The sequence below is a fragment of the Micromesistius poutassou genome (genome assembly GCF_964030765.1).
Source record: "Micromesistius poutassou genome assembly, contig: SCAFFOLD_5581, whole genome shotgun sequence".
Lineage (NCBI taxonomy): Eukaryota > Metazoa > Chordata > Actinopteri > Gadiformes > Gadidae > Micromesistius > Micromesistius poutassou.
This window is the reverse complement of record NW_028178489.1, coordinates 5,038-15,352: the sequence shown is the minus strand read 5'-3', so window position 1 is coordinate 15,352 and position 10,315 is coordinate 5,038. Positions and strand designations below refer to the sequence as shown.

General features: G+C 45.6%; 1 protein-coding gene across 1 annotated transcript; it reads left to right on the top strand.

Annotated features, from left to right (window-relative positions):
* The first annotated feature begins 2,328 nt into the window (after window positions 1-2,328).
* LOC311373706 (serine/threonine-protein kinase Sgk1-like) lies at window positions 2,329-9,806 on the top strand. The gene is made up of 13 exons (XM_084490332.1): window positions 2,329-2,499; window positions 3,254-3,329; window positions 4,452-4,530; window positions 4,637-4,677; window positions 4,999-5,056; window positions 5,177-5,260; window positions 5,535-5,666; window positions 5,792-5,904; window positions 6,090-6,213; window positions 6,380-6,475; window positions 6,826-6,981; window positions 7,257-7,346; window positions 7,694-9,806. Exons 1-13 carry the CDS (start codon window positions 2,430-2,432, stop codon window positions 7,856-7,858), a joined length of 1,284 nt encoding a protein of 427 aa, XP_084346458.1. The 5' UTR covers window positions 2,329-2,429; the 3' UTR covers window positions 7,859-9,806.
* Window positions 9,807-10,315: the final 509 nt, after the last annotated feature.

The window sequence follows — 10,315 nt, the reverse complement described above, 5'->3', positions numbered from 1 at the left end:
AACTGACCTAACTCTCTACCTGCTTCTTACAGGCAGGGCTGGACTGGCCATCTGCCATATGTGTGACGATGACACAACTGTCTTTGTTTTTATTAATACTTTTGTGTCTGACCGGCCCATAAAGCAGAAGATCGGCTTATTGTATTTTCTCTTAATTTATACTTCACTGGCCCAATAACCCTCCCCATTTGGGCTCAGTTCCTTCATTAAACAGTGCATTTGCAAGAAAAAAGGAATAAAAACGGATAAGGAAAAAGGGAGGCTGAATCAGAATTTACTTTAGTTATAAGTGTCGCCTTAAGGACAAAATATTTTGTGGTGGGGGTAGGAAAGTTTTGTGTGTTGGGTATAGCCCCCAGTCAAAAGGTACTGAGTTCGAACCCCTGGCTGCTCCTTAATGAATGCCATGCATTGTATTTATTATATTAATATAATATATAATATATAATATATAATAATAATATATTGTATTATATGTATTTACTGCAAGTCCCTTTGGATAGAAGTGCCAGACCCTCTCAAGATCACAACATCCCAGAATAAACACACACACAGTGGTGGTTGTCAAGCAACACCGAATCTGGGAAGGGGCCGTCGGGTCGCTGGTGGAGGGTTTTACCGGCACTGCTGGAGTGGATCCGGATGACTCATCATGGGAGTTGTTTTAATCAACAGAAGCGCAGTCTCCACGTGTTCGTCCCTGGCATCCATCCCATGGTCTGGCGGACAGGCAGCGTGCCAAATACAATCAGTTGAATCGATCATGTGGTTTCACCAGCACGGAGCTGTCGTAAGAACGGGTAAAGGGCGGTTGCAGCATATGTGAGTCAGGATTTCAAACCATCTCAGATTTAAAACCAGCAGATGCGTCCCAAATGGACATTTGATTATCTGGACCAACGAGTGGGCTTCATTTGGATCGGTTTGATCAACTTGCACGGCTATTTTTATCCAATCATTTATTTGTGTTTCATCCAAGATGCAGGGAAAGAGTCATTTTTTCCCATGACAAATGCCTGTGTCTTGACTCATACCGAAATATTCAGAAAGCAGAAACACCACCCTTCGAAACCATCAGGTCGGATCAGTTCTGCTGAAACCAGCCGACAACTATTCAAATAATCACAAACAAAATGAGCGCCACTGGCAGGAACTTCCCCCAACAATCAGACCATATAAAAACGTTGGCTCTCTATTTGTGTGAACAATAACATTTCAGGACAGCATGCTGGTAGAAGTGGCCGTCTGATTCAGAGAGCCCGGTGGTTTCACAGCGTCCTGAGTCACCGTTCAGTCACTAAGGGCTCTGTGCCAACAGGTGGGCTGGCAAAATGTGCTTTCTTCACGTCTTCCTCTTAACTTTGAAGAAGGAAGTGCCAACCGCAGCACACCTCGGGCGGGCAGGGTCCTCGCCAGGGAAGTGATGCAAGTCACATGGCATTCGTCTGACATGTAAGCCACCATGAAAGAGTCCCTGTTTGGCCCCGGGCCCTTCTCTCTGACGACGGCGCTGGTGGGAGTTAAGGTTGATAAGTGTGACAGTGTGGACGGTCAGGGAGAGAGAGGACTCCTTTGTTGTCGTTATTATAAGGCCCATGGCCATTCATCCGTCTGGTTAATAGGGGACATCTCTTTTTGTAGTGATGATATAAAAGCTAAGTGGACCACAGCTGGTGCTCGCGGGGGTTGTGTTGTTGGGCTTTAATGCCGTCATGAACATGAGGCCGTATATAGGCCTATAGGTCATTTTATTTAGTTTCGGCCATGACCTCTCCCAACTGAAACCGAAAGTGTTGACCTAGAGGCATTTGGACTTATGGTTGGTCACAGTTCAAATACTGTAATGTTTCATGTTTACGAGCCATTACCTTCTTGAAGAGTGAAAACAAGTTATTAATGGCTTCTATGTTAACTCACTAGGGATGCATATTCATAATTATCACTCGCACCTGTGGAAAAAAAACGTGTATTTTGTGATATTAGCTTTTCCCGTAAAACGTTTAGTCTACAGTTGATCTATTATATATACAGTAGATAAACATATACAAATGCTCCGATGGGGTTTTCCATTGAACAAATGGCTTCTCGACCCTCGTCTCCATCTTTCCACTCCAATCTGCGGGTTGTCTCGCGTCACCCCGCAGGCGCACGGCGGAAGCCAGTGAAGGAATCCCGTGACATCACATTCGGCAGGCGTTGCCCCTGGTTACGAGTGATGTCAACGCAGTGTTTCAACCCCCTCGGCCCCGCCCACTCCGGTGTACCACGTGCTCCGTATATAACAGCCCGTTCGCCACCTCCAGTGGGCACTGCAGCGGCATTCCCAACTCGACGTCAGTCCGCGCGCATTGGGGGACCATTACGCGTGACCAAAACAAGGATTACATCTTCTATTCGGATACATCCATTATTTTTTTAATTGTCTCAACATGGCAGTGACCGAGGCGAGCTGTGATTTGACTTACTGCAAGATGAGGGGTTTTGCATCCGTACTTACTGGTGAGCTATTATCCATGACACCGCGACTGTTATAGTTGTGAATGAGCGGCTGTATGTATGTGTGTGTGTGTGTGTGTGTGTGTGTGTGTGTGTGTGTGTGTGTGTGTGTGTGTGTTCATGAATGAGTATTCCGCTGTTTCGGGTTTTACGTCAGGGTTTCATAACGCGCGGCGACAGAGGGGCTGGTGAAACGGAACCGCAATACCTAACGACACCGATTCTATTCGATAACCATTTGGCCTCCTTTATAGGTTTTTCATTCATAAAAAATACTCAATTGTCAAAATTGTCATCGGAGCACAAGTGTTTTTATATTAATTTAATAATTCGGTGTGACCAAGCTGGCATGCCAGGAAAAAAACCTAGACATTCAATGGTGTCAGTGGCTAAATTAATGGTTGCGTAACCGCTCCGCGGCCCATGCGCAAATGTAACGCAGCGGCACATAACGCTCTCACATAGTTCACATTATGGTTTGCTTAACGTCCCCATGGGCGTGTTTGTTCTATTTACCTTGGTGCTATAATGACAGTGTGTTCCGCAGCGCACTGAGTAAGCAGTGCGTGCCGTGACAAGCTCCTGTATTGACGTAGGTGTGTGTGTGTGTGTGTGTGTGTGTGTGTGTGTGTGTGTGTGTGTGTGTGTGTGTGTGTGTGTGTGTGTGTGTGTGTGTGTGTGTGTGTGTGTGTGTGTGTGTGTGTGTGTGTGTGGGTGTGTGTGTGTGTGTGTGTGTGTTCCCTTCTTCGCCCCACAGCCTTCATTAAGGAGAGAAAGATGGGACTCAACGACTTCATCCAGAGGCTGGTCTCATCGCCACACATCTGCCAACAGTGAGCTATATTTACCATGGACCAGTAGGATCCAGTCTGTAAAAATATAGTGAATAAAGTGAACTAAATAAGCTATTGTCCGTGCGCTGACACGGAGGGCGTGATCGCACACCGTGCGTAGGCTATATAGTTGTGTTTGCTCAGTGCGGGTCCGTTGTGTCCGCGTGTATGCACACTGGCCCGCGGTGCGAGGGACCCGGTAGTTTGGCTGCACATTATTCCCAGAACCCAAGCTTCTTATCGCGTCTCCGAGAAGGTGAAGAAAGCATTAAGGGAACCAGGAATAGCCGCTTTCATGACGAACTCCTCCTCCTCTGGCTCACTTGCGCCTAATCACCTTTTCTGCAGCCTAAATCCCATCTGTCCTCGAGACGGGAATAAACCTGTAATTCAATTATTACCGCGGGATCACTGCGTTATCCCGCGAGAGCGGTGACCTCTCCCACGCTCGCAAGTGCGTTCGCAATGAACCAAGACTACGACCCCGTCAACTCACACGATTCAACATACCATAATAATGCAAATAATAACAATAACAAGGTAATAAACAGTCTTTCTGGCTGTTTTGGTTTGATCCACCTGAAGGCGTTCCCACGGCAGGTCACCTTTTATAAGCAGTGCGTCTGAGACGGGATAAGGGCTGGTCCGTTCCCAGGTCGTGAGCTGGTTAATCCGCTGCAGTACACCCCAGGGGTTAATTCAACTAATAGCACGGAGGACTTTTCATTAGATCATCAAGTCTGTTCCGCAGAGCAGATAGCGTTTCTACTGTCGACGGAAAGCCAGGCCAAATCTTAAGATATTCGGTTGTCAATTTATTTGAACCCACACTGATAAGAGATTTATCTAAGTGTTCTCCATCCCTTGCTCTCTCCTTCCCTCCCTCCCTCTCCACTTCTCTCTTTCCCTTCCTCTTCATCATTCTCCCCCTTTCCACCTCTCTCTCCCTCCCTCTTTATCATTCTCCCCATCTCCTTCCCTCTCTACCCCCCCCCCCCCCCATCCCCTATCTCACCGTCTCTCTCCCTCCCTCTCTCCCACTCCTCTCGCTCCATCTATCTCTCTCCCGCCCCTTACCTCCCCATCTCTCCCTCCTCCCTCTCTCTCTCCCACCCCCTGCAGTGCGGAAGTCAACAACTTCATGAAGATTGACGAGCATCCCAATGAGGACATCGAACAGGCCATCCTGAGAGACGGACAGGTGTGTTCTCCAACCCTTTCACTGTTCCCTCTTTTGGGAAACGTACACGGGTGTTCTAATGCGTCCTGTGTCCGTATCCTCACATCATACGGTTGCTTTCTTTCAGTTGTACCTGACCTCGAGGACCTCGCTGGCTGAGGAGACTCAGTAAGTGCTGTTGTAACCTTCATCTCTAAAGAGAAGCTTAGGTTAGGTTATTCATTTGAGAGGGGAAATTAATAAAGGAATATATATATATATATATATATATATATATATAGGGGTCACAGAACAGAGCAATAATTTAAAAATGAAGAAGAGATTAATTATTTTTTTATAAGAATATGCAATATCTTTGTGTGTGGTTGCTTGTGTGCATGTGCATGTGCCTGTGTGTGTCTGTGCATGTGTGCCTGTGTGTTTGTCTATGTGTTTGTTTGTGTGTGTGTTTTTAACATCATTCTAACAGCTCTGTGTTTTCCTCAACAGGATCAAACCCTCCGATTTTGACTACCTCAAAATCATTGGCAAGGGAAGTTTCGGAAAGGTGAGTTTTTTTCCCACACTCTCGTCAAGCGGAGCCTCGACTTCCCTCATAGACATAGTGACGTTGTCACGGCTGGTAGCATCTGCTCGCTAACCCGGTGACCTTCTACCCATGTGTCAGGTTCTGCTCGCCAGGCACAAGGAGACGACCAACTACTATGCTGTCAAGGTGCTGCAGAAGAAGATCATCATGAAGAAGAAGGAGGTGAGAGTCTCTCTCTCTCTCTCTCTCCCTTGCCTTCATCTTTCAAACACCCAGACGGTTATCTCTACAGGCCTGCCCATACAATTTCAGATTAATAAAGTACATCTGAGTATTTGACATCAAACTCATAACCTTAGTATTGTATAGTTTGTCATCATCATATCACGTTTATATCTGTACTTCCTGTATGTCCTGTTCAAATGTGTATCATAGCCATGTGCACACATCCTACCTCTATAGGTCTTTACTCATACCTGTACTTTCTGTATTGCAGCAAAGGCACATCATGGCAGAGCGCAGTGTGCTCATGAAGAACATCAAGCATCCCTTCCTGGTGGGCCTCCACTACTCCTTCCAGACCACAGACAAGCTCTACTTCGTCCTCGACTACGTCAACGGCGGAGAGGTAGGACCTGCGCCTACGCCATCTTCTGGTCCATTAAGGAACTCACTGAACTTGAATGTACTCAACATTTGCGGTTTTACCTAAGATGATAACTTATCATTTGCTTTTTTTTCTTCGTCCCGTAGCTCTTCTACCATCTGCAGCGGGAGAGGATTTTCCTAGAGCCCCGAGCGAGGTTCTACGCGGCGGAAATTGCCAGCGCGCTCGGCTACCTGCACGCTTTGCACATCGTCTACAGGTGCGTCATGAGCCGGACTACAGTGCCCTCTAGGGGACATTTGAATAATTGCAATTACATGCTACATATTGAATGGAAATGGCTTATCAATCCATTTAATTAATAATACTATATATATATAAAGTTGTATTATATAATTCAATCAAATTAAGAAAAGTATTAATTATTTTGTCTTTCGACCACAGGGACTTGAAGCCAGAGAACATACTGCTGGACTCCTCGGGTCATATCGTCCTCACAGACTTTGGACTCTGCAAAGAAGGTTTGGAGGACAACAGCACCACCTCCACCTTCTGTGGCACCCCGGAGGTAAAGACTGCACACCACCCCCCTCCTCGACACACGCTAGTTAAACCATTTTAAAATAGTTAAGGACGATGACTCTGCCTGGCCAGAGCGGTTGTGTTGATGGTTCTGTATGTGTTGGTGTTGTTTGCAGTACCTCTTGTGTTGATGGTTCTGTTGTTGTTTGCAGTACCTGGCCCCTGAGGTGCTCCAGAAGCAGGCGTACGACCGCACGGTGGACTGGTGGTGCCTTGGCTCCGTGCTGTACGAGATGCTCTATGGCCTGGTGAGACACCGTACTCGTAATTTGATTGATGTATTTATTAGTCTCCTAAAACGTCCTCAGTCAAAATTGCGATGCTCTGCATAGCAGCATGGCTGCCCTGGCTGCCATGAGCTCCCTCACAATATGTGCTTTATGAAATGCCTAGTAGGTAGGCCTAGTAGCACAGTATATTAATATTATCATTGAATTATTATTATTCCCTATATTGGGCCCTTGGTTATCCTGGAGCCATGAAGGGATCCATACAGACTGAAGCATATGATCCTTAAGTCTGTATGCCCCAGCGCTCTGTGAAGAGGTTTCACAATAGCGAAGGGAAGATCTAAATGATTTCTTGTGGATTTCCTCAGCCGCCGTTCTACAGCCGCAACACGGCTGAGATGTACCACAACATCCTGCACAAGGCCCCCGTGCTGAAGCCCAACGTGTCCAACTCCGGCCGGGAACTTCTGGAAGGTCTGCTGCAGAAGGACCGCACCAAGAGGCTGGGCTTCAAGGACGACTTTGTGAGTCCACAATGTCGCTTTTAAAGGCCCCCTATCTTACCCGTTACATTTGTGACATCACAAGTGGGACCGCCCAACCCAGGTGTATTATTGGGTCTGTGGGCCAGGGGGCTCCACCGACGATAGGGCACTCATTCAAACGTCTGGATGGACAGGACACTCCCACTCGTGATGTCACTACATAGAAGGGATTTAAAGCTTCTTCTTTTTTTATAGCTGTGTGTGAAGTCTGTGTTCTGTGGCCGTTCTGACTGAGTGTGTGTGTGACCCTACAGCTGGAGCTTCAGCATCACTCCTTCTTCTCGCCCATCAACTGGGATGACCTGATGGCCAGGAAGATCACCCCTCCATTCATCCCCTCAGTGGTATGTTCCAACTCGTTTTGTAAAATCACGATTTTAGTAGGGTTTTTAATCTCTTTATTTATAATTTTTTAATATGAACAAAAGCTGGGGGTCTCAACTAAAAGAACATTTTTGAACTATACTAAGTGCTAATGTTACCATAACAATACAAAATAAGCACATCAGCTAAACAGCAGGTTTATTGTTTTTACATAATCAATCACCAACATGTGCAGGTGGGACTCGAACCTGGCTCGCTATCCTAATTTCCCACATGATTAGCATACTAGCAATTCCAGCCACCGATCCATCCAGAGGCATCTTTACTTTTTTAACCTGGACACTAACGGATTGTTCATCCTCCACAGAGTGGCCCCACTGACCTGCGGCACTTTGACACCGAGTTCACCCACCTCCCTGTGAGCGGCTCCCTGCTGAACTCCGACAGCCTTGCCGTGACCAACAGCGTCCGGGAGGCAGCCGGCGCCTTCCCGGGCTTTTCCTACGGACCCCCAGTTGACCACCTCATGTGAAGCCTCCCACCTGACCACCTGACCCCCTAACCGCCACACTCCATCCATCCGTCCATCCCTGGCCTGGCCCGAGCGCTGGAGACAGACTCACCGGCACGGCTCAAAAAGGGGGAACTACAACGTGGGCGACGGGCCTGTGGGACATTCCGCATGGGGGCGTGGGTCTGAGTACGATCCCGTCGGACATGGCTGACGCAGACAGATGCAGATCTCACAGGGGATCACCTTAATGAATAGGCAGGGATCGCTTGTCCTCCGTGATTGAATCCTCCATCGCCCCGCCACAATCTGGACCACCCGACAAGGCCCGCGACTGACTTTGAAAAGGGTGCAAAGCTTAGAAACTAGAATGGGTGTTTATTTATTTTTTTACGACTGAAAGACTGATAATAGCCTCTTTTGTTTTTGCTGGTGAAGGAGACCGGAAGAGGAAGTGCCTGAGGTTCTAAAGGCAGTATTGAAGGAACCCAAAGAGCAGTTTTTGACCCTCCCAGTGGGCGTGGGGCGCATGTGACTGGCTCTGATATCATCACTGTTTTACTTGGTTTTATATTGTGAATGCTCTCGTTGCACACGAGGAAAGGAGGGGTCAGTTCTCAGCTGCCACGGTAACGACAGCTGCGCGTCTTCCCGCCCCATAAGTGACGTCACTATTTTAGAACAAAATGGCATTCCACAGAAATGTAGAAGGTATCCCCGACAATATGTGTCCTGTTCATTCCCTCCCAACACTGACCATTCCTCAGAAGAACAAAAGAAGAGTGTGCTGTATTAAACGAAAAGGACATTGTTACCTAATTATTTTTACGTTTAACCAACTGCAACCATTCACTGTTTACGTTTAAATACTCTTTACACACTGGTTCTTAACGTAATAGATTAATGTTAAAGAATGAATCCGGTCTAGGATGTACTATTTTCCTACATTTTACTTTTTACATCGTTTATTTTAATATGCTGCGATACAAACATGTGTTGACCTAAACAGAGCTGTGTTTTCAGGCTTTCTGAAATTCCTTTCATATCAAAAGAGAATCAGTCAATTCAGCAATAATGTTGTAGCTTAACAAAACTAAAACAAAATGGATGCTCCCGCTCATTAGCCTCGTGGAGACCACCCTGGCCTCGCGGGTTCACATTAGGTTTCTCTCTGCAGATCGTTTCGAAATGCAAACTTGAATATCTGGATGGTCCAATGAGATCACCCATTCACGCCCTTTCAGACCTGTCCTTATCAACCGTACTAATTGTCAACGAAGCATCCTTCACAGATAACTACGATTCTAGACGATAGCGAGTAACTGTGAATGTCTTGTGCCTGACCCATTATCATGTTTAGCGACATGCGTGTACAACAAATAAAGCTCACATGTTAGCAACGTATGATCTATACATGTAGAGCTATGTGCATAGCTCATATCGTCACCCTGTAGTCCAACCAGCTGCTCTTCTAGAAACTGATCTGGAGGTAGATCTGCTCCAGCAGCTTTTGTCCAGAAGTGAAAGGCAGAGCTGACACCAAAATGCATCACCACTATTACATGATTCAATAAAAGAAAATGTGCAATAATAGTAACAACTTGTGGAGGTATAGGAAAAAAATCATATTGGAGTGTAAATTATAATTTATAGAAATCAAATTATTGAAGTGTGTAGTATAAGGTTGTTAATACAAATAGAAATACATGTTACTTTATGTTTAGGTCCACCCCTTTGTAAAAAAGTGTAAATATATATTTTAGTCTGGAAATATGAATGGCTACATAAAGAGGTTGTGCATTTTTTACTGAGTACACGGCAGTCATGCATTTCTAGACAGTTCTTCAACATTTGGAGGCTTTACTCATCCATTCCCTGCATTTTTGTTTCATGTATATTTATTCACGCAAGTGTATGTTTATTGTACCACAACTGTGTACACCTGGGGTAACTGACCTTGTTACATGAAAATAATATTTATCTGTTACCTATTCCAGCAGTGGTTGATAAATATAATAAATCTAATGAAAATACTCAGTGTTGGCTTCTTATTTTTCTTTGTCATTAAAAGAGGTAGGCCTACACACTACAGCATATCATATTGTAAACTAAACATCTTGATGTCTTATCTTGCTATATAACATTTTTACATCTTTCATATAAACCCTATATTAGATATGTTGACCTAAACAGACTGGTGCTTTCAGACTTATTATTCACAACAAAAACATAAAATGTATTAATCCAACATTGTCTATATGAAGCTTAACTTCTAGCCCAAGAATGGAGGGGTTTGAGTGGTAAAATAGGGGCTGTTTGGTTAATACAAAGGCAGTTAAGTTTATACGTTTTCTCACCTGTCAGGGAATGCTGCTAAATCGCACACACCTGTCGACCCACATCTCGCCCAGGGTTCACATGAGCGGATGTGCGCATGCGCAGACGGGGGGCAGGAAAACTTCCTGCAAAATAGTGATC

What these genes read in the sequence shown, in the direction of transcription:
- LOC311373706 (XM_084490332.1), top strand. Translation starts at nt 2,430, where the DNA reads ATGGCAGTGACCGAGGCGAGCTGTGATTTGACTTACTGCAAGATGAGG. An exon ending in CCTTCTGTGGCACCCCGGAG is followed by an intron (nt 6,214 to 6,379) that starts GTAAAGACTGCA and finishes TGTTGTTTGCAG; the next exon opens with TACCTGGCCCCTGAGGTGCT. An exon ending in TGGGCTTCAAGGACGACTTT is followed by an intron (nt 6,982 to 7,256) that starts GTGAGTCCACAA and finishes GTGACCCTACAG; the next exon opens with CTGGAGCTTCAGCATCACTC.